This window comes from Myxocyprinus asiaticus, chromosome 37, assembly GCF_019703515.2.
Source record: "Myxocyprinus asiaticus isolate MX2 ecotype Aquarium Trade chromosome 37, UBuf_Myxa_2, whole genome shotgun sequence".
NCBI lineage: Eukaryota > Metazoa > Chordata > Actinopteri > Cypriniformes > Catostomidae > Myxocyprinus > Myxocyprinus asiaticus.
In genome coordinates this window covers 7459433-7481906 of record NC_059380.1, presented here as the reverse complement: position 1 = coordinate 7481906, position 22474 = coordinate 7459433, and the positions used below count along the sequence as shown (strand labels likewise).

At 36.0% G+C, this 22474-nt stretch overlaps 1 protein-coding gene across 1 annotated transcript; it reads left to right on the top strand.

The window, feature by feature from the left end:
* The first annotated feature begins 2818 nt into the window (after nucleotides 1-2818).
* Nucleotides 2819-22329, top strand: mon1bb (MON1 secretory trafficking family member Bb). Its single transcript, XM_051675253.1, has 7 exons — nucleotides 2819-3199; nucleotides 3317-3421; nucleotides 4210-4812; nucleotides 15012-15804; nucleotides 19524-19671; nucleotides 20949-21123; nucleotides 21213-22329. The coding sequence occupies exons 2-7, from the start codon at nucleotides 3325-3327 to the stop codon at nucleotides 21224-21226; spliced, it is 1830 nt and encodes a 609-aa protein (XP_051531213.1). The 5' UTR covers nucleotides 2819-3199; nucleotides 3317-3324; the 3' UTR covers nucleotides 21227-22329.
* Nucleotides 22330-22474: the final 145 nt, after the last annotated feature.

Below are 22474 nucleotides of genomic sequence, written 5' to 3'. Positions count from 1 at the left end.
CAATTTCGTGGGGTAAGAAAATCAAATTATTAAAATGTAAAATCTTTCAAATCATGCGATTGTGAATCATGTGTGTTCATATTGTTTAAAACTAACTTTAAAAACGAATATACAGTGAGGTTCAAAACTCTGGGAGCACATTGAAAATCTGGGATTTAAAATATTAATTTAAACAGAGAAATAAAAATTTGTAGAAAATTAAAAACTAAGAGACATTATGATGTAAAATGTTTGAAATATTAAAATATTCTGCACTATTTCTAGGTCACTAATCTAGGCCAGTGTGTGACATTGACCATGTTAACTCCTTTGTTCAAAAGCTCAGATTTTCTTGCATCCCTGGATACCAAGGAGCTCTAAAATACGATTGAAACACACAAGATGCTTTGGAACATTCTCAGATCACACTGAATAAAGTGGATCATCATGGTTTACACAAACTTATTACCAGCTCGAGTGCAAGCTGTTGTTAAAGGAAAAAGGGGGCATACCAAAAACCAAAAGAATCTGAAAAATCATGTTAATGTTTCAATTAAACTTTAAACTCAAATTGACATATATATATATATATATATATATATATATATATATATATATATATATAAATTGGCCAAAAGTTTGGAATAGCTAATGTACAAATTTTGCTCTTATGGAAAGAAATTGGTACTTTTATTCACCAAAGTGGCATTCAACTGATCACAATGTATAGTCAGGACATTAATAACGTGAAAAATTACTATTACAATTTGAAATAAATGTTCAGAACTTCTTAAACTACTTCAGAGAGTTCTCATCAAAAAATCCTCCACGTGCAGCAATGACAGCTTTGTAGATCCTTGGTATTCCAGCTGTTAGTTTGTCCAGATACTCAGGTGACATTTCACCACATGCTTCCTGTAGCACTTGCCATAGATGTGGCTGTCTTGTCGGGCACTTCTCACGCACCTTACAGTCTAGCTGATCCCACAAAAGCTCAATGGGGTTAAGATCCATAACACTCTTATCCAATTATCTGTTATCCAATATCTGTGTTTCTTTGCCCACTCTAAAAGCCAAAAGTGGCTTTTTCTTTGCAATTCTTCCCATAAGGCCTGCACCCCTTGAGTCTTCTCTTTACTGTTGTACATGAAACTGGTGTTGAGTGGGTAGAATTCAATGAAGCTGTCAGCTGAGGACATGTGAGGCATCTATTTCTCAAACTAGAGACTCTGATGTACTTATCCTCTTGTTTAGTTGTACATCTGGCCTTCCACATCTCTTTCTGTCCTTTCTGTTGTTCTTTGTCTTTGAAGACTGTAGTGTACACCTTTGTATGAAATCTTCAGTTTTGTTTTGTGGCAATTTCAAGCATTGTATAGCCTTCATTCCTCAAAACAGTGATTGACTGACAAGTTTCTAGAGAAAGCTGTTTCTTTTTTGCCATTTTTGTCCTAATATTGACCTTAAGACATGCCAGTCTATTGCATACTGTGGCAAATCAAAAACAAACACAAAGACAATGTTAAGCTTCATTTAACGAACCAAATAGCTTTCAACTGTGTTTGATATAATGGCAAGTGATTTTCTAGTACCAAATCAGCAATGTAGCATGATTACTCAAGGATAAGATGTTGGAGTGATGGCTGCTGGAAATGGGGCCTGTCTAGATTTGATCAAAAATTATTTTATTTTTTTTCAAATAGTGATGGTGCTGTTTTTTACATGAGTAATGTCCTGACTATAGTTTGTGATCAGTTGAATGCCACTTTGGTGAATTAAAGTACCAATTTCCTTCCAAAACAGCAAAATCTTTACATTATTCAAAATGTTTGGCTGCCAGTGTGCGTGTGCGTGTGCGTGTGCGTGTGTGTGTGTGTGTATATATATATATATATATACACACACACACACACAAATACACATATACACTACTGGTCAAAAGTTTTGAAACACTTGACTGAAATGTTTCTCATGATCTTAAAAATCTTTTGATCTGAAGGCGTATGCTTAACTATGTGAAATTAGTTTTGTAGACAAAAATATAATTGTGCCACCATATTAATTTATTTCATTATAAATCTAAATTTTAATAAAAAAAAAAAAAAACAAATTAATTTTGAAATTGATGACTGTCCAAATAATAAAGAAAAGCAGCCAGTAAGTGCCCAACATAGATGGGAACTCCTTCAATACTGTTCAAAAAGCATCCCAGGGTGATACCTCAAGAAGTTGGTTGAGAAAATGTCAAGAGTACATGTCTGCAAATTCTAGGTAAAGGGTGACTACTTTGAAGATGCTAAAATATAACACAGTTTTGATTTATTTTGGATTTATAATTATCATACATACACAGTGAAATTCTTTTTTTCACATATCCCAGCTAAGCTGGGGTCAGAGTGCAGGGTCAGCCATGATAGAGCACCCCTGGAGCAGACAGGGTCAAGGGCCCAACAGTGGCATTTTGGCTGTGCTGGGGCTTGAACCCCCAACCTTCTGATGAGTAACCCATAGCCTTAACCACTGAGCCACCATAATTCCCATATATATATATATATATATGTATGTATGTATGTATGTATGTATATGTATGTATGTATGTATGTATGTATATATATATATATATATATATATATATGTATGTGTATATGTATGTGTATATGTATGTATGTATGTATGTATGTATGATAAAGAATGTGTTTCAAAACTTTTGACTGGTAGTGTGTGTGTATATATTTATTATTATTATTATTATTATTATTATTATTTAGATTGCAGTCTTTTATTTTGAAACGGGTTAACCGGAAGTGGTTACCGTGGTTATTTGCTTTGCAGTGTTTTTATCGTCAAGCTTCCTGAAGTACCGGCGGCTGAGTTAGTTTCGCTAAGCATAAAAAAAAGAATGTCTTTTGGTTTTAATGATGACTAATTTATTTGATCGGATATGAATATGATAATGACGAATAGTGATTCAGTTCAAGAGAGAAGTCAATTGTCGGACGACATAATGAGGTTTTGCCATAAATAATTTAGACGAGCTCAAGTAACTGTTTTGTAATCTCGAGCTCTGTGATTCAAACCAGTTCTTATTATTTTACTCATTTAAATATATAGTTGGTTATCTTTATTAAACTCTTTACTGTTGAAGCCTTGCGTGACAGTGTTTAAACTCCACGGACTGTGCAGATATGGGATAACACACAGCAGTAATCGGATTAATCGGGTTTGTAATTTATTGTCCGTATCATCATTCAGCTGCTTTACTGATATATTTGTAGTTGATTATGCTGTATTAGATTAAACGAAAGTAATACATGTCATTTTTCATTTATAAATCCAGTTGTTTGAATGCTGACATGGATCAGAACAGTCGAGAGACTCGGAACAGTGGAGGAGGTGAAGATATGTGATCCATCCATCCTCCCTCAATGTCTTGATCAGACGGGTAATTATTTTAAGTGGTGCAGTTTTGAATGGTTAGTTCACCCAAAAAACGCCTCAGTCACGATTCACTTTCATTGTGTGGAAAAAGGTGCAATAAAAGTCATCACATCTCCTTTGTGTTCCACTTAAAGTGGTAGTTCACCCAAAATGAAAATTCTCTCATCATTTACTCACCCTCGTGCCATCCCAGATGTGTATGACTTATTTCATCTGCTGAACTCAAACAAAGATTTTTAGAAGAATATCTCAGCTCTGTCGGTCTATACAATGCAAGTGAATGGGTACCAAAAATGTGAAGCTCCTAAAGCACATAAAGGCAGCATAAAAGTAATCTATATGACTCCAGAGGTTAAGACCCTGTCTTCAGAAGTGATATAATAGGTGTGGGTGAGAAACCGATAAATATTTAAGTTATTTTCTACTTTTACATTTTTATGCGGTTTTTTGAGCTTCAAAGTTTTAGACCCTGTTGACTTGCTTTGTATGGGCCTACAGAGCTGAGATATTCTTCTAAAAATCTTCATTTGTGTTCTGTAGAAGAAAGAAAGTCATACACATTTGGGTTGGCATGAGGGTGAGTACATGATGAGAGAATTGTAATTTTTGGGTGAACTATCCCTTTAAATGGGTTTGGAACAACATAAGGGTGAGTAAATGATGACAGAATTTAATTTTTGGGTGAAACCCTGAGCAGAAGCATAATATTCTGAGTAATATATGATCAAACTGATTACCCAAGATTTGTGTCAACCTAGTCTTTCACATGCTATGTTTCCACTTGCTTTACAGATGTTGCTTATTCAGACAGTGATGTCCCATCAGAAAACCACACAGACTTCATCACAGAGGGTAACCATTGTGTGAACGAAGATCACAGGATGTCTTCAGACCCAGAGGGGATCTTGGAGTCAGAGTCAGCAGACCTTACATCAGAGGAGAACACTCAACCACAAGAACATTTAACAGATATTCAGAAGCTACATATTGTTGATTATGACAGGTCTTTGGGTGCTGGCAGTTCGGAGACTGATTCTGGCAAAGCATCTGAGGACTCTGCCCTAGTGGACAGTGGCCATGATGACTCGGGCGAGTTTGTTGTAACTGTGTTAGCCCGGGGTAAAGTGGAGGAGCAGGGAATGGGGATGAAAGGGGCCTCATCCCCTCTTTCCGAGACCGGCACACCTCTTGGACCTCCCTCGCACAGGAATGAGGATGTGACAGCGGATAGATGGAGACAACACAGGAAGCATGTGTTTGTGCTGAGTGAGGCTGGGAAGCCCATCTACTCTCGATATGGTAGCGAGGAGGCCCTGTCTTCCACCATGGGAGTGATGATGGCTCTTGTTTCCTTTGTTCAGAGTGGAGATAATATCATTCGCTCAGTTTATTCGGGTAAGTCCCTTGTGAAATACAAGTCAAGTCAGTTTTATTTGTATAGCGCTTTTCACAACACACATCATTTCAAAGCAGCTTTACAGGAAATCATGCATTAACAAAAAAATTAAACTGTAATATATATAAAGTCTTAGAGTGATCATTGTGTAGTTTGATTAAATATGATTGTAAATTTTGTATAGAAATTAAATAATAATTGTATTTAGAACCCATGTGAGCAAGCTGTAGGCAACTGTGGCAAGGAACACAAAACTCCATAAAATGTTGGTTAATGGAGAAAAATAATCTTGGGAGAAACCATACTCACCGTGGGAGCCAGTTCCCCTCTGGCTAACCAGCATGAATATAATGCCAATATTAGTTATTTATGTGCAGTGCAGTTCATGGTTTTAAATTTGTAAATTAAGTAAGCTTTAAGGTCCATTGTTTAAAAATTTTTTTTTTTTTACTTTAAGATTAATGACTAATGTCTTTGAAGTTCATCCTGGATTAACTGCAGAAGGTCACATAGATGCATTGTCCTTTGTTAGTTGGCTGATGTAGGCATTTGTTGGCAATTAAATGATAGTCTATGTACTCCATTTCAAGAGTGTAGTCCATCAGTAAACAAAGGTGATGCAGGCAGAGATCAATGAGGTGCATTGCAGTTCAACCGGCAGGTCATTTCGGTGAGGTTCAGTGGGGTCCATCTTAAGTCCAAGGTTCAGGCAGTGGCATATGAATTATCCAATGTCTTACAGTTGGAGTTGGCATCAGTTTATCCTCTGAAGTCAAAAGACTGAAGTGATGTCTGGCTGGCACCACCTGTAGTTTGTCGTCATCTTTCAGCGACACGTAGCAGTGGAGTCCGACACCGAGCAGGAACGGAGCTGGATCTGGCTCTGGTAACCTCTGGATATGAATCCCGAGGTTGAGACATGGAAACCAAAAAATTAATGTTAGCGTAGATGCAATTCAATTTTATGCAGAGTTATAGATCATGATGGATGTTTCTGGTTCCGGCAGACCTAACTAAAGCAGCCTAATTGTGAGTTGATGGATAAATTAGGTGTATGCCTGGTTAAATATATGAGTCTTTAGTCTAGACTTAAACTGAGTGAGTGTGTCTGCATCCCGAACAGTGTTAGGGAGAATATTCCATAGTTTAGGAGCTAAATAGGAAAAGGATCTATCTCCATTTGTGGATTTTGATATTCTAGGATCTATTAACAGGCCAGAGTTTTGTGATTGTAATGAATGTGATGGAATATAGCATGGTACAAGGTCACTTATATACTGTGGAGCTAGATCATTCAAAGCTTTGTATGTAGTTAACAGAATTTTAAAATTAATACGAAATTGAACAGGTAGCCAATGTAACGGCGATAAAATGGGGCTAATATGATCATATTTCTTGGTTTTAGTCAGTACTCTGGCTGCTGCATTTTGAACCAATTGAAGTTTATTTATTGAACTTGCTGGACATCCTCCCTGTAATGCATTACAATAATGTAGTCTTGAGGTCATGAACGCATGAATGAGGTTTTCGGCATCAGCAGCTGAGAGGATATCGTAACTTAGCAATATTTATTAGGTGGAAGAATGCTGTTCTACAAACACTGGAAATTTGATTTTCAAATGACATTGGTATCAAATATAACACCTAAGTTCTTTGCTGTTGAAGACGATGTAACATCGAGAGACAAATTATATTTTAGCGGCTTATTTTTAGAGGTTTTTGGTCCAATAACTAGTACCTCTGTTTTTTCAGAATTGAGTAGAAGGAAATTTCTGGCCATCCAATCATTGATTTCATTGATACACTGAAATTTTGTCTGGTTTCGAAGAAATATAAAGTTGGGTATCGTCGGCATAACAGTGGAAACTTATTCCATGATTCCTGATTATATCTCCCAGGGGAAGCATGTATAAGGAGAAAAGCAGAGGCCCTAAAACTGATCCCTGTGGCACTTCATACTTAACTTTGTTTACACTGACAAAGTGGTAGCAGTCTGCTAAATAGGACCTGAACCATGCTAATGTCCACAAATGCCAACATAATTCTCCAACCTATTCAAGAGGATGTCGTGATCTATCGTGTCGAAGGCAGCACTAAGATCTAAAAGCACTAGAAGAGAAATGCAGCTGCACTGACAAGATGAAAAGAGCAAGTCATTAGTAACTCTGATAAGTACAGCCTCTGTACTGTGGTGTGGCCTAAATCCTGATTGAAATTGTTAATATATACTATTTCTCTGTAGAAATGAACATATTTGGAAGGATACTACCTTTTCTAGTATTTTCGACATAAACGGGAGATTTGAAATCGGTCTATAATTAGACAATTCTCCAGGAACAAGCTGTGGCTTCTTAATAAGCGGTTTGATAACTGCCATTTTAACATTTCTTGGGACATGAGGAGTTAATAATATTAAGAAGAGGTTCTGAGATTACAGGGAATACCTCTTTTAAGAGCTTAGTTGGTATTGGATCTAACATACATGTTGTGGCTTTTGATGTTTCGATAAGTTTTGTTAGCTCTTCATGACCTGTGACTGCGAAAGATTGAAGTTTCATGTGTGGAAAATTATGAGACACTGTTTTGTGAGGTCAGTTGATTGCATAATTCCAATTTTATTTCTGATTATTTCAATTTTATCAGTAAAGAAATTCATGAAGTCATTACTATTGTGCTGCAACTGAATATCTGGTTCAGTCAATGCTTTATTCCTAACCAATTTAGCCACAGTACTGAATAAACACCTAGGATTGTTGTGGTTATTTTCTATGAGTTTGCTCAAATATGTTGACCTGGATCAGAATAAGGCCCAGGTGATCTATATACTGTAGCAAGGGCAAAAGATGACAGAGATTTTTTTATTTATATCTGACGGTGTTACATTAAGCATTATTAGTTCAAAAGACTTATATCCTGTCCTCTGAGTAACATCAAACACGTCACTGTAAATTGTAGCAACACCTCGTCCTCGACCCTTCAGACAAGGCTCATGTTTGTAACAATAACCTGGGTGAGTAGATTCATTTAAACTAATATATTTATCCGGTTTAAGCCAGGTTTCAGTCAAACAGAGCACATCCATACTATGATCTGTAATAATTTACAATTAGAGCTTTGGTTGAAAAAGATCTAATGTTTAGTAGCCCTATCTTTTATATGATGTTTATCTTCACATTTTTTTTTTTTTTTTTTCAAGTTTGACCTTAATAAAAAATGTTCTAAATGATTTAGTAAGAGTTTTGTGTTTGGTAGTTCGGGGAACAGACACAGTCTCTATGTGATATCTAGGTGATGCAGTACTCTATGTGTTTGTCTGCTTCCTGACCTGGGCCCCAGTTAGTCAAATACTATCATTATTAAGACTATGAGCCAAATTACTAGAGAGAAGAGCGGCACCTTGCCTGGAGGGATGGAGTCCGTCTCTCTATAGCAGGTCAGGCCTACCCTAAAACACTTCCAACTGTCTATAAATCCTATGCTATCCTCCATACAGATGTTTATTTATCGCTAGTTGAATGATTAGGCTTAAATTGTTAATATGAAAAGACTGGCTTAAAAAACCCATGAAATCAAAATCTGAGTGTCTCTTGTGGCTTTTAATCCATGTTTGTTAGTTTGGAGGCCATCTACGTATGTGCTGGTGTACTACTAAATTTGTCAAAATTAACTTTTAAGGAGACATAATTAGAGGTAGACCGATATATCGATTTTACTGATTAATCAGTGCTGATAGTTGCTTTTTTGGAACTATCGGTTATCTGGAAAAGTGCATACTGATAGTTGCCGAGAGTTTTATTTTTATTTTTTCTCTGTGTTCCTCTATGGCCAGCACTAGAGGATTCTACAGTTACAACAACTGTTTCAGCCTCTAGAAATGAAATAAAAACAATTACTGACACCTCGAGGAGATTTGCTATATAAATCTGTCATCATTGACAACATTTATCTATTTTTGTATTTTCTCACTTCTGTGCATATTTTGATTAGACAATGAAGTGTTCAAAATTTAATCAAGGGCATCAAGGGCATGCAACTATTTAAAAATGTGCTCTGTCTGCACATGCATTATGTCTTTAACTTCATATCATATCTGAAGTATAATAAACCTTAGTCCTCATTAAAGGTACACTTGGTAATTTTTCCCCATTGAAAAAGTTTTACTCCTAAAGAAATTAATTTTAATTTTGAAACTTATGTATAAAATCATGACCACTCACATGAGATGAAGACTCAAGTCATATCAGTAACCTTATAAAAGCTGCTTTATTCTACATGGGGCAGGGGCGCCCTCATGGGGGCTGCCATTTTAGAATCACATGACATATACACACTGATCAGCCACAACATTAAAACCACCTGCCTAATATTGTGTAAGTCCCAGATGGGCTGGTTTGAGTATTTCTGTAACTGCTGATCTCCTGTGATTTTCACGCACAACAGTCTTCAGAATTTAGAAGCCAAAAACCAAAAACATCTAGTGAGTGGCAGTTCTGTGGACTGAAATGCCATGTTGATGAGAGAGGTCAACAGAGAATGGCCAGACTGTTTTGAACTGACAATGTCTATGGTAACTCAGATAACCACTCTGTACAATTGTACAATCTGTACAGTTTCCGGTCTCCAGTGTTTTCACTCGCATCGTTGTATATTCTTAGCAGATAATGTAATGTTTAAGGTATTACATTTGTAAAAATTGTCAAAAAAACATGTCGATACTTCAGAGTCGAGATGACCTTTTTTTTTTATAGACTGCCTCACCTGAGTGTGTAGATGACATGAAGAGGTCATGGTCAGAGGTTAGTTACATTGATATCATTAATTATTCTGAGTTGTTATGACAGCCAACAATGGCACAGGTTGAGCCTGAAATAAATTTTACTCCAATTATTATACAACTTAAATGGTTGTTCTTCACTGGATCGCTCATTTTGGCAGTTTTTACTTGGCGTCTCGAGACCGGAAATACAAAACAGGCAATAAGAATCAACATGGCACCGCCCAGTGGTTGCTCAGGAAAACTGTGGATAAAGGCTTTTAACACTGCACTTAACCCTGTGTTATCTTCCTTCTAAACCCCGCTTTTAACCCCGGGTAAAGCAACATCTCACACTTGTAATTTTGACAGGGGGTTAGCACTACTCCCAGGCAACATGTCCAAGTGGGCCCCACATGGGATTTAAGTGGATTATATGGGCGCCATCTGGGCATTGGATAAGAGTGGGCACTTTGATGGGCTGAATGTGGGCCCCAGCTGGGTTAAGGTTGTGGGCCACAGTTAGGCTGCCCATTTGGGCTATAGCTTATATAAAAATTACTTCATTTCTGTTTGTATTTGCAGTTGATTTAATTTACTAGGTAACAACTATGATTGTATAAAATAAAAAATATTGATTCAATTTTAACTTAATATGGTTAAAAGAATATGACATAAATTCTGTGCATTTTTAAATTGTTTTGTGTGTACTGTGTGTGTATATACAAAATATATATATATATATACACACACACACACACACTGTGTTCATGTTTTAATTTATTGATATTTTTACAAAATGTGCTGCTCAAAAACAAAATTTTTCTTATCTAAATAAGTCACACAGCACTTGATCAATCAAAGCACTTGCATCATGCAGTCCCTCCCCACAAGCTTTGACGATCGACATGTGTCAGCATGCCTCCTCCCGCCTTTTCTTTAAAAAAAAAGAAAGGTCACCACCTGAACACCGTCATCTCCTGTGTGTCAAGGAATATAAACTATCAAGGTAAGATATATAGCCTGCATTTAACCTTTTACAGCTGCTTTTGTATAATTGGAGACTTGGAATTCAGGGAAGTTAAAGCCAAGATTTAATGAACTTTAACGAAAGTTAGCCAGCCTAGATTTAACAGAAACTTGACATAATCTAGCAATCGAAAGATTAAAAATTATAACAATTGCAGTTAGCTAGCAAATTGCACTATAAAATGTGCGGGCTACAAATAAAAATCACTGTCAGAGGATTTTTATTATTTATTTATTTATCTATCTAACACTAAACCTTTTTCTCCTTAAAGGCCTCATGATAATGGCCAAGGCAGTGATGAGATCAGGGAGAGAGAGAGAGAGAGACAGCCAATTGACTTGAAATGGTGCTTATAGAGACATTCTGTCATTGTTTGCTTACCATGTCCAAATTCACATTTTCTTTTTTCCTTGGAACTCAAATGAAGATTTTAACTGACACTTTTCCTGTTAAATATGTAGAAAGACATTTCAACATCATTTACTTAAGTAAACAAAGTTTTGGTAAATGGAGCTTACAAGAATAAGTTTTTTTGTTTTTTTGCTCTGATTGGCCTATGCTCATGTAACTTGCTTCATAGCTAAACACTTTTGCTGTATTGTTTATGGGTTTGATGAGTTGTGCCGTTGTTGCTGCAGTAGTAACCTTGACTTAAAAAGAAATTATTATTTTGCTTCACAGGTAACCTGAAGCAGAACCCTTTGCTGCCAACTGTCAGAAGAAAGAGGAGACAGCTATCGAGTTTTTTTATTTTTTTTTTACACAAACCTATCGATTTGCGTCAGAAGACGTTAATTGATTGACTGGAGTCTTGTAGATTACTTTTATACTGCCTAAATATGCCTTTTGGACCAGGAGACCTGTATACTTACATTGTATGGACAAAAAGAGCTGAAATGTGCTTATAAAAATCTTAACTTCAGTTCTGCTAAAGAAGGAAAGTCACATATCTGGGATGGCTTAAAGGTCAGTAAATCATGAGAGGATTTATTTTTGGGTGAACTAACCCTTTAAGTCCATTTTTGCTAGGAATTCTTCTTCCTGCCCAGTATGGGGTATATGCATGAAGAAAGTGAATCACCAAAAACACAAAGAAGAATGTGAAAGTTAAAGTGGAGATTGACTGAGCGGGGAGGAGAATTTATAGTAAAAATATTGATAATAATTAAATATTGATCTGTCTCTCACCCACACCTATCATATCCTCTGAAGACATTGATTTAACCACTGGAGACGTATGGATTACTTTTATGCTGACTTGTGTGATTTTTGGAGCTTCAAAATGTTGGCACCCATTCACTTGCATTGTATGGACCAAAAGAGCTGAGAAATTCTTATAAATATCTTAGTTTATATTCTGCTGAAGAAAGAAAGTCATGTACATCTGGGATGGCATACGGGTGAGTAAATGATGAGAACATTTTCATTTTAGGGTGAACTATCCCTTTAAGTGACAATTTTTTTCAGTTCTGTAGAGATAAAATTCATTTGCATGGCCTATTTATCATGAATGCGTTAAAGTGATGCTCCTGTTAATTTTCTGCAGTTCTGGTAGTATTTAAAATTGACTAAATTGCCTTTTCTATGTCTTGTTTTTCTGTGCTTTTCTTTAGGTATGAAGCTGAGGAGTCTGTTCAGGCCCAGGAATGAGTGCTTTTTGTCCAGATTTATTTCAGAGGTTTATTCTGTCTTTTGTCTTGATGTAATCAACTTGAATAAAAACATGATTTACACATTCTGATGATTTGAAGTCATTTTCATCATAGTTCAAATATTATGTTATGTAATTTCTTGGACATTAAAATATTAGAGCTATAGTGACAAACTCAGCTGACTTTAGGCATTCTTGGTTTGGTCAGGCACAGGTTTACAAAAACAATGTAACAGAGTTGGAGTGGTTCAAAAGTGCAGAGTAGCACATTAACTTGACCCACATCAATCAGGTTTATTAAATTAAAAGGGGCCCACTTTTAGCCCACTCTGGCCCCACAAAAGCCCCATAGAAGAGGAAATAATAAGGAGCCATTGTGGGTCCAGCGTGATCACCCATATGGGCCCCATAAGGGCTCTATTTGTAGCTCACCTTGGCCCCATTGTTAGCACCCATTTGGGACCCAAGTGGACCCATATAATGAACATCCACATGGGCCCCTCTTAGTGCCTACAATGTCCCCATCTTTTTCCCACATGGGCTAAAACACATGGGGCCCATGTGGAGCTGATGGACAAATTTTTCTGGACTCCATTTGGGTTGCCCATTCACAGCCCAAGTAACAGCCTATCAAAAACCCACATGGGGCCCACATGGAAGTGTTGGCTGGGGGGGTTATAAAATCTCGTTCCGGAGCAGGGTTAGCCCCGTGTTGCTGTGCCAAAGGTATACAGTGTGAAACGATGCAGTGTTTGAATGTTACAGAAAGTTGTTTAGCAACAGACAACCAATCAAATAAAGCCTCAATACATACCTCATTAAATATTCATTCGCTTTGTACCATTGCTGAAACTTTCACGTGCTGTTTTTATACGTTCTCCGTCTGAGGAAAACTGGTAAAGTGTCGAACGGTGGTGGCAAATGCGATAACTGCCATGATGAAGAGTCAGTATTCTGTGTTTTCGAGGCATATTTCAGAATACAAAAGACAAACAGAGATGATTTGCTTGGCGACATTTCCACAGAAGAGCAGAGCAGCTCCACTGACAGGTTGCATGTCTGTCATAAGCTGTATTTGTCCAATCATTGGTATCGACTCTGCAAATATGCAAATAAGAACATTAACCAGGGGTTTACGAATGAACAGTGTGAAACATCGGAACATGAATACCCAGGATTAATTATTAATCCAGGGTAAAGTATAAACAGTATGAAACAGGATAACCCAGGATTCCATTTACCAGGGCTTTAGAATAACCCAGGGTTAGCGTGTTTCAAGTGTGAAAAGTCATTGATTAGTCAACCTGCACTTAGGGCTGTATACAAATTTTTGTGAAATAAGATTCTCTCTAGCAAATCAATTATGACTGTAAACTAAAAGCTAATGGCTGTATGGTCATTCTGTGTCAACTCAACCAGAGGTCCCTGGCTTAAAATTGAGCTTTTGCTAATTTTTTTTAAGGGTGAAAGAAATGCATAAATGTTGATAAAAGCCAAAATATTAAATGCCACTAATCAAATTGATGATTTATTTGCATTGTATTGTTGGACAAGACAAAATAGCTACCATGTGACCCTATTTGGTTTTCGACCTCTTAAAAACGTAATTTAACACTTTACGCATGGAGCCACATTGAGAGCCTCTTATCTCTAGCATTTAACTATATAGGGCCTAATCAATTAAGATACAAAAAGGAAAGTTTATCATGAACCAGTATCTCAAAGGACATTAAGATATCTTTAATACTTCTGTAGTTATAGGCACTCCAACTTTGGAAAAACAACACAAAAAAGTGTTTCCCCCATTTTTGGACTAATACCATTGGCATGTAAAGCAACAAGTGGTGCTGAAGTCAACTGATTTTAGTAGTAGACCTACCTATCTCTGTGTAAACAATAAAATAATGATGCAGCCACCTTTCCAAGGTTATTTTTTTTACCTGTAGTTTTGTCTAAAATCATGGGTGAAAATTGACATTTTGACCCCCCTCTACAAAATAATGGATTACTCTGTAAATACTGGTCCACGGCATTTAATATTTTGGCTTTCTTCGTCATTTATGTTTATCTTTCTTCAGAAAAATTAACAAAATAAAAATATTCTGCCAGGGAAATTTGGTTGATTTGACATGGAATAACCCTGTTTCAAAAATGGCCTGTATCACCTTCATGTTGCAAAAGGAAATATAAAAAAACAGGAATGAAAACTGCACTCGGTGATTTCATGGGGTCTTTAAATTGTTTAACTTAATTTTACTTGATTTCTAACATAGTTGAATATTATGTGGTTACCAAGAACTGAATTTATGCAAATTAAAAGGAGCAAGCTGTGCTAGATTAGACAAATCAAATCATTTAATTTAATTAATTTGTGTGAAGAAATAATAATTTAACAAGTAAAACTTTGTTAAGTCAGATTAGACAAACTTTTAGTTACTCTGGTTATATTTTAATTGTAAATTAATTGTATCACATTTTTTTTAAAAATATATATATATATATATATATATATATATATATATATATATATATATATATATATATATATATGTATAAATTAGCGTCTAAAGACAATCATCATTGAAAGTAATTGAAATTCCAATTTTATTTTTTTTAAATGGCTGGACAAATTACGTTGATGAGAATTTGGGAGATATTTGCTTAAATGGAGTGTGTCAAAGTGTGTAAATCCTTTGAATGAATTTGCTGAACAAATAAAGTTCGTCTGGTTTCTTCACCTTTGTTGTCACATTCTCTCTTGTAGATGAACATACGGTTGTGTTCATGCAGAGAGGTCCTCTGGTGCTGGTGGCCGTCTCCTGCAGCCGCCAGTCAGAGCAGCAGCTCCGTCACGAGCTGCTCTACGTCTATAACCAGATCGTCAGCATGCTCACGCAGGCCAGCATCACCCGCATCTTTGAGCACAAGAAGAACTACGACCTGCGCCGTCTACTGGTTGGCTCGGAGAAGATTCTCGATGGTCTCCTGAACCTCTTGGACTCGGACCCCAGCTTCTTACTCTCCGCTGTGCACTGTCTCCCCCTGGCCTCGTCTCTCAGGGACTCCCTCAGCCAGATCCTCCTAAAGGCCATCACGCCCAACCTGGTCTTCTCCATCCTCATAGCCAAGAACCAGCTGCTCACCATAGTCCAAGAGAAGATGGTCATTGAAGATGCCAGACTGGACCCTGCTGACCTCCACCTTCTGCTTAATCTCATCGGGGCCTCTTCTGCCTTCCAGGCCGGGGAGATCTGGACGCCCATCTGTCTGCCCAGTTTTAACCCTGACTGTTACTTTTATGCATACATTTCCTATCTGGACCCTCCAGAATGTACTGTGTGTCTGGTTCTTCTCTCCACTGATAAAGAGGCATTTTATTCCATGGCTGAGTGTAAGAGGAAGATCGAGGAGGCGATGCAAGCGCAGAATGCACTGAACTCCATAGCGAAAGCTCACTCGTACAGTGTTAGTCAGGTGGGAGTTTCTGATCTCAGGCATTTCATGTACAAGCCCTTTGATGTGCCAGACAACCATCGACAACTAACACAGTTCACCAGGTAAAGCAAATGTATAGAGGGTTGAGAATTCATAAAGGTAAAGCTCACAAAATCAAGGGGTCCATGTCATATTTCACCTGCAATACAAAATAAAATGCTAAGAAATTCAGTTTTGCCTAAAGAAAATTAAGTCTATTTTTAAGACCATTTAAGGTTAGCTGCATTGTGACCTTGTGCATTTTATGATCGTTAAAGGGGTAGTTCACCCAAAAATTAAAATTCTCTTATCATTTACTTACCCTCATGCCATCCCAAATGTGTATGACTTTCTTTCTTCAGCAGAACACAAATTAAGATTTTTAGAAGAATATCTCAGCCCTGTAGGTCCATACAGTGCAAGTGAATGGTGATCAGACCTTTGTAGCTCCAAAAATCACATAAAGGAAACATAAAAGTAATTCAAATGACATCAGTGTTTAAATCCATATCTTCAGAAGCGATATAATAGGTGTGGGTGAGGAACCGATCAATATTTAAGTCCTTTTATACTCTAAATCTCCACTTTAACTTTCACTTTCAGGTGTGAAAGTGAAACAAAACAGGCACCACATGTGACAATCAGATGTAAAAGTGAAAGTGGAGATTTAGAGTAAAAAAAAGATTACAATTTTGATCTGTTTCTTACCCACACCTATTATATCGATTCTGAAGATATGGATTTAACAGCAGGAGTATTATTAATTACTTTAATGTTTCCTTTATGTGATTTTTGGAGCTTCAAAGGTTGGATTACGGATAACGGATTCACAAGAAGAAAAAATAAAGAAGAAAAAAATAAAGTTCTAAGGATAAATTATAAGAGTTTTATAAGAGAGAATTATAAGTGCAGTTTTCTTAAGAATGCCACGTGACAGGCTTTGACATTGTCTGATTATACTTCTGCTCATGAGGTTGCCTTGTCTAATACAACCAATTCAATACTTCAGTAGTGGTAAATCATAATGATACATTTATCTATCTCTTAACCTTTTTTTTTTTTTAAGTAGCAAGCACCTCCCGATCCCTTTTTTTTTGTTAATGTAAATGCTGGATATTTCTATGGACTCTAAAGATTGTGGAGAGAGCACACGTATGCAGCACATCTGTTTGAATTGAATAGCATAATTGGTCACCACATTAATAAGCTTCAAAATTTGAATTTTTGAATTTCATAATAACATTTATTCATGGTTTGAAAGCTGAAAATAAAAGTTACATAAAACACAAACTAGTCAAAACGTATTTTGGTCTAAAATCGCATTTCTACATAAAGCCCTGTGCGACTTCTGACTCAGCTTGATAGAACACGTCACATTTAAAACAACCCAGTAAATAAATTAAACATCTTAATTTTTTAGATTTAAGACAACTGTGATGTTATCGTAACTTTAAGATGTTATTTTAAAATGATTTTAAAGAACTTTTTTTTTTTTTTTTTTTTTTGAGACTTTGAATTCTTAATTCAAAGAACTTTCTTAAGAAGTTTTTTTCAGTAATACTAAATATTTGTAACTTTTTTCTTAAGTTAGAAATTAAGAAAAAATTGGTAGTTAATAAGAATTTTCTTCTTAAGAATGTTTTATGTATCTGGCCCCTGATCACCATTCACTTGCATTGACCTACAGAGCTGAAATATTCTTCTAAAAATCTTTGTTTGTGTTCTGCAGATGAAATAAGTGACACATCTGGGATGGCATGAGGGTGAGAAAATGATGAGAGAATTTTCATTTTTGGGTGAACTATCCCTTTAATTCCCCCATTCTCATTACTGTAATGCTAAAAAAAATATCTCACTCTAATTACAGTAATGTGAAAATAATTGGTTGTACTACCTTATTTATGCTGATTACAGTATTACATGACAATTCAAGAACAAAAAATAAATAAAAATAAAATAAAACATCCACATTACAGTTATGAAAATGTTGGAGGAAAATGTGCTTAATTTCCGTGACAATAATGTCACAATGCAGAACATTTTAATCGTGCTAAAGATAGGTTTTGTTTTAGATTTGCAAAATGTTATTTCTTTTTTCTCTTCCATATTTTCAGGTGAAATGTGAACTGCAAATGTTTTTATAAAATTCACATATAAAGCAGTGTTTTATAATAAAAGAATAAAATGTTTTTATAGCCAGAATTTTTGTCTTTTGAATATTTCATCATGCAATATTCATTACTTTTAGTCAATGTAACTTTTTTTTTTTTTACTAAAATGGCATCTAATTTTATTCAAAAAAACAAAAAAACAACAAAAAAACGATATGACGATATGTGAAAAATGTATCTCACATACACTACCTGTCAAAAGTTTGGGGTCACTTGCATGAAACATTTCTCATGATCTTAAAAATCTTTTGATCTGAAGGCGTTTGCTTAAATGTTTGAAATTAGTTTTGTAGACAAAAATATAATTGTGCCACCATATTAATTTATTTCATTATAAAACAAAAATTAATTAATTAAAAAAAAAAAGTTTTTGAAATTGATGACTGACCAAATAATAAAGAAGCCAATAAGTGCCCAACATAGATGGGAACTCCTTCAATACTGTTTAAAAAGCATCCCAGGGTGATACCTCAAGAAGTTGGTTGAGAAAATGTCAAGAGTACATGTCTGCAAATTCTAGCCAAAGGGTGACTACTTTGAAGATGCTAAAATATAACACAGTTTTGATTTATTTTGGATTTTGTTTAGTCACAACATAATTCCCATATTTCCATTTCTGTTATTCCATAGTTGTGATGACTTTACTATTATTCTAAAATGTGAAAAAATAAAATAAAATAAAGAATGAGTAAATGACCCTAAACTTTTGACCGGTAGTGTATGTAGGATGTGTTAATTGTACAGAGTTTAGCTCTAACAGCTCAAGCAAGGGAGATCCCCACCATACAATGAATTAATTATTTAAATAAATTGTTTCTAGATTTAAAACAAAAATAAATAAATTGTGTTAGTTCATTGTTAATATCTTGCAGTATTATAATTTTTTTCTCATCATATTTTTGTCAACAGTGTGTTTGAATTAAAACCATTTGATTGTCGTAATAATGCATCTTTTTCGTCTCGTTTCCGCTATCTTTGACCAAATCCAAAAAAACCTTCGTATACATTTTCCTAAGTAATTTCAATGACGAGATTAACACTGCTATTAAGGCAGCCCAAATTGCAAGTTTGGGGCATTTTGCTTGTTGTGAACACCTTTGTGATTATACACAAAATAAATGTATGTGCTTTGATGTTTAACTTGGTGTTTCCAATTGGCAAGTGTTTTTTATTTGTACTTGGTATTCATGTAAAATTTTGTAGCCTTTCTAATTACTGAAGCACTTTGCTGTGAGTCAAAGCCTCATGAAGAACACACTTAAACTGCCTTTGAAAAGTATCCAAGAGCTTGCAATGTTCACTATAGCTGAGCTCATGGTCACAGTCTCACATATTTGAAAAATGAATTTTACGGGAGAACTGAAAGAAATTGAAAGTATGTTTTCTTAATTGAGCCTATTATTTAAGAAGAGATGCAGATGAATGGAGACGAAAAGCTCTTTTATTGAGAGCACTCTGCTTGTCATGAGATTGTGCGCTACAATGAGGCGCCACTAATATACTTTTTTGAAAATATTGGGATTGAGAATGACAGACAAACACAAATGAGATCTAAAAGAGTCATAGACAAATACACCTATGTTTTCACCCCTTCCGTGCCTCATGGGTTTATTGTATATGTGCCTCTGCAGCCCTGAAATGGAAGCCCCTTACAGCAGTGAGGAGGAGAGAATGAGACTTCTAGACCTGTACAGAGACCTGCACGGCCGTATCCACAGTACCTCACGCCCCCTAAAGCTCATCTATCACGTGGCTGAACGTGAGACTCTGCTGGCTTGGGTATGTGAGCAGTATAGTAAGTTTCTTATGAACATTGTGGGGGGAAACTTCCCCACATGTCCATGACCTGACTTAAATGAAAAAAACTGGTTCTAAAAACACATTTAATCCTTTTGGTAAAATCTGCCTTCATAATATACACTCACAGAGCATTTATTATGAACACTATTGTCCTAATAATGTGCCTACCGTGGTCTTCTTCTGTTGCAGCCCATTCGCTTCAAGGTTCGACATGTTGTGCATTCTGTGATGCTATTCTGCTCTCTACAGTTGTACAGAGTGGTTATCTGAGTTACCATAGCCTTTCTGTCAGCTCGAACCAGTCTGGCCATTCTCTGTTGACCTCTCTCATCAACGAGGCATTTCCGTCCGCAGAACTGCCGCTCGCTGGATGTTTTTTGTTTTTGCCACCAATCTGAGTAAACTCTAGAGACTGTTGTGTGTAAATATCCCAGGAGATCAGCAGTTACAGAAATACTCAAACCAGCCCATCCGGCACCAACAATCATGCCATGCTCCATTTCACTGAGATCAAATCTAGAGTTCTGGAAAACTTGCCGCAAACTTACTGAAAATTTGCCGCAAATTTGGCACTCATTATTTTCACATGCAAATAAGCTTGCTATTCGCAGCAAAGGTTTGCCAGAAGTTTTCAGCTCTTCGCCGGTAGTGGTGAACTTGCAGCAAACCTTTGGCGACAATGAAGAGTTTGCTGCAAAGCTCATTTACATGTGAAATAATGAGTGGCGAATTTGCAGCAAGTTTGCAGCAACTCTAGATTTTTTGTAAGAGATTTTTCCCCATTCTGATGGTTGATGTGAATATTAACTGAAGCTCCTGACCTGTATCTGCGTGATTTTACGCAATGCACTGCTTAGATAATCGCATAAGTAGGTGTACAGGTGTTCCAAATAAAGTGTTCGGTGAGTGTAGTTGATCCTTGTCTGAATGTCTGCCTGCAGGGCAGTTAAATATAGGGCTACAGCTGTGCTTCAGAGAAACACAATATTAAAAGAGAAAACAATAACAGAGATTCAAAGAGGAGTATGTCGACTCATCCCTCATTTTATTTAAAAAAAAGCAAAAATCTTGGTTGCAGTGAGGCTGTAAAATGTTTTATTGGCTTGAATTGTTTCTCGTGAATGTAATATCTATAAAAACCTTATTCAGAAATCATGAATGACTGGAAAAGTGATGGAAATGTATTGGTCAAATGGTGTGGAAACCCAGGCAGAAGGCACTTAAATTACATACTTTAATTCAATTTCTCATCACAGGTCACAAGCAAATTTGAATTGTACACCTGCTTCAGTCCTCTTGTCACAAAAACCTGTGCCATTAACGCCATCACCAAACTGCTGCGCTGGATTAAGAAAGAGGAGGAGCGTCTATTTATTCGATACCCTCCGAAGTACTCCACCACCCCCAACCCCAGCAAAAGCTCTAAAGGAGGTAAGAGCAGAATGGTTTCCTGTTTTTCTGTAAATGCTCTTCACAAGATTCCTTCCATCTACTGATAATCTACATTGATTTTGTTTCAGATGCACACTCATAGACTGACCCACCTGCGATATGACCACTCAAATGGCTGCAATCCCTGCATTTACACTTAGCAACTCTGTTTAGTAGTACAATGGTGTTGAGTTAACCAAATGATACCAATCCAGAGTCGGTTCATAATTTGATACATCATGCTGCTGTTTTTTTATTTTGTTTGTTTTGTTTTTTCCTGTTTGATAGACATGTCCTGCACTGGATCATTAGAATAAATATCACATTTTGAAGAAAGTGATGAGTTCATTTTTACAGAAACCGAAAAGTTTCTGCAAAGCCTTGCATCCTCACAAAAAACATTCAAGCATTACGTAAGAAAAGACTCAATAAAATGTGGATTTTTTTCCCAGTCTTACACAGAGTTGATGGCATTGACTGTGTCAATGGAGCTATAGTTGAATTGTTTTACTTCACTGTAAAATATTTTTTTAGTTTAATTACATATAGATTAGAAAATGTTTGTTAGGCTAGGAAATTAAATATTTGTTGAATTGGTCTCCCTATATGAAAATCAAGAGGCAAGCTATTTATTATGGCTTGAACAGTTGTTCTGATTATGTCTTATTTAGCATGCATACATAGGCTGTGCAAACCTTTACATTGCACCCCTTTCAGTTGTTCTTATGTACTTTGTGATTTATTCTTTTGGCGTTTTATATTTGAAACCAAACAGACCAAACCTTGCTTCATTTTAATAAAAAAACTATTTTGACAAGCTGCAATTTATCAGTACACTTTGAAGAGGATGACAGTTCTTTTATCTCAGTTCTTTAACAAAATCTACTTTACTATGACTTTTTTTTTCTCTCTCTCTCTTTGGTTTCCTCTTCGACTTTCCGGTCTATTTTGACATTTACTCTTTTTGGCATGTGCAAACCATTATGACATCCTCATATTGTAAAAGAAAAATCAGGACACTGTAGTATCTGAGTTTTAAACCACTGGACATAATAGTAAAAACTGTGCAATGTAAAATATTTGGAGAAATATATTCTTGCTATTTTCTCAAGGTTCTTTTTCTGGAAAATGGATTTGTTCAAAACAATGTTATTCAGAGGAATAATATATTGGTGCTGTAATAAATCTCTGAAGTTGCTCAAATTATATCTTGTATTTTTTATTTACTGGCTAAAATTCTAAATGTAGTGCAACAAAGGGGTAAAAAATGTCAAAAGTCGGTTCATCTCATAAATAGGCTTGTGATTGCATTGTTTAGGAATTGCAAACGATGCACAAGACAGTGTAAATT

What these genes read in the sequence shown, in the direction of transcription:
- mon1bb (XM_051675253.1), top strand. Translation starts at nt 3,325, where the DNA reads ATGCTGACATGGATCAGAACAGTCGAGAGACTCGGAACAGTGGAGGAG. An exon ending in CATTCGCTCAGTTTATTCGG is followed by an intron (nt 4,813 to 15,011) that starts GTAAGTCCCTTG and finishes TCTCTCTTGTAG; the next exon opens with ATGAACATACGGTTGTGTTC. An exon ending in CAACTAACACAGTTCACCAG is followed by an intron (nt 15,805 to 19,523) that starts GTAAAGCAAATG and finishes GTGCCTCTGCAG; the next exon opens with CCCTGAAATGGAAGCCCCTT.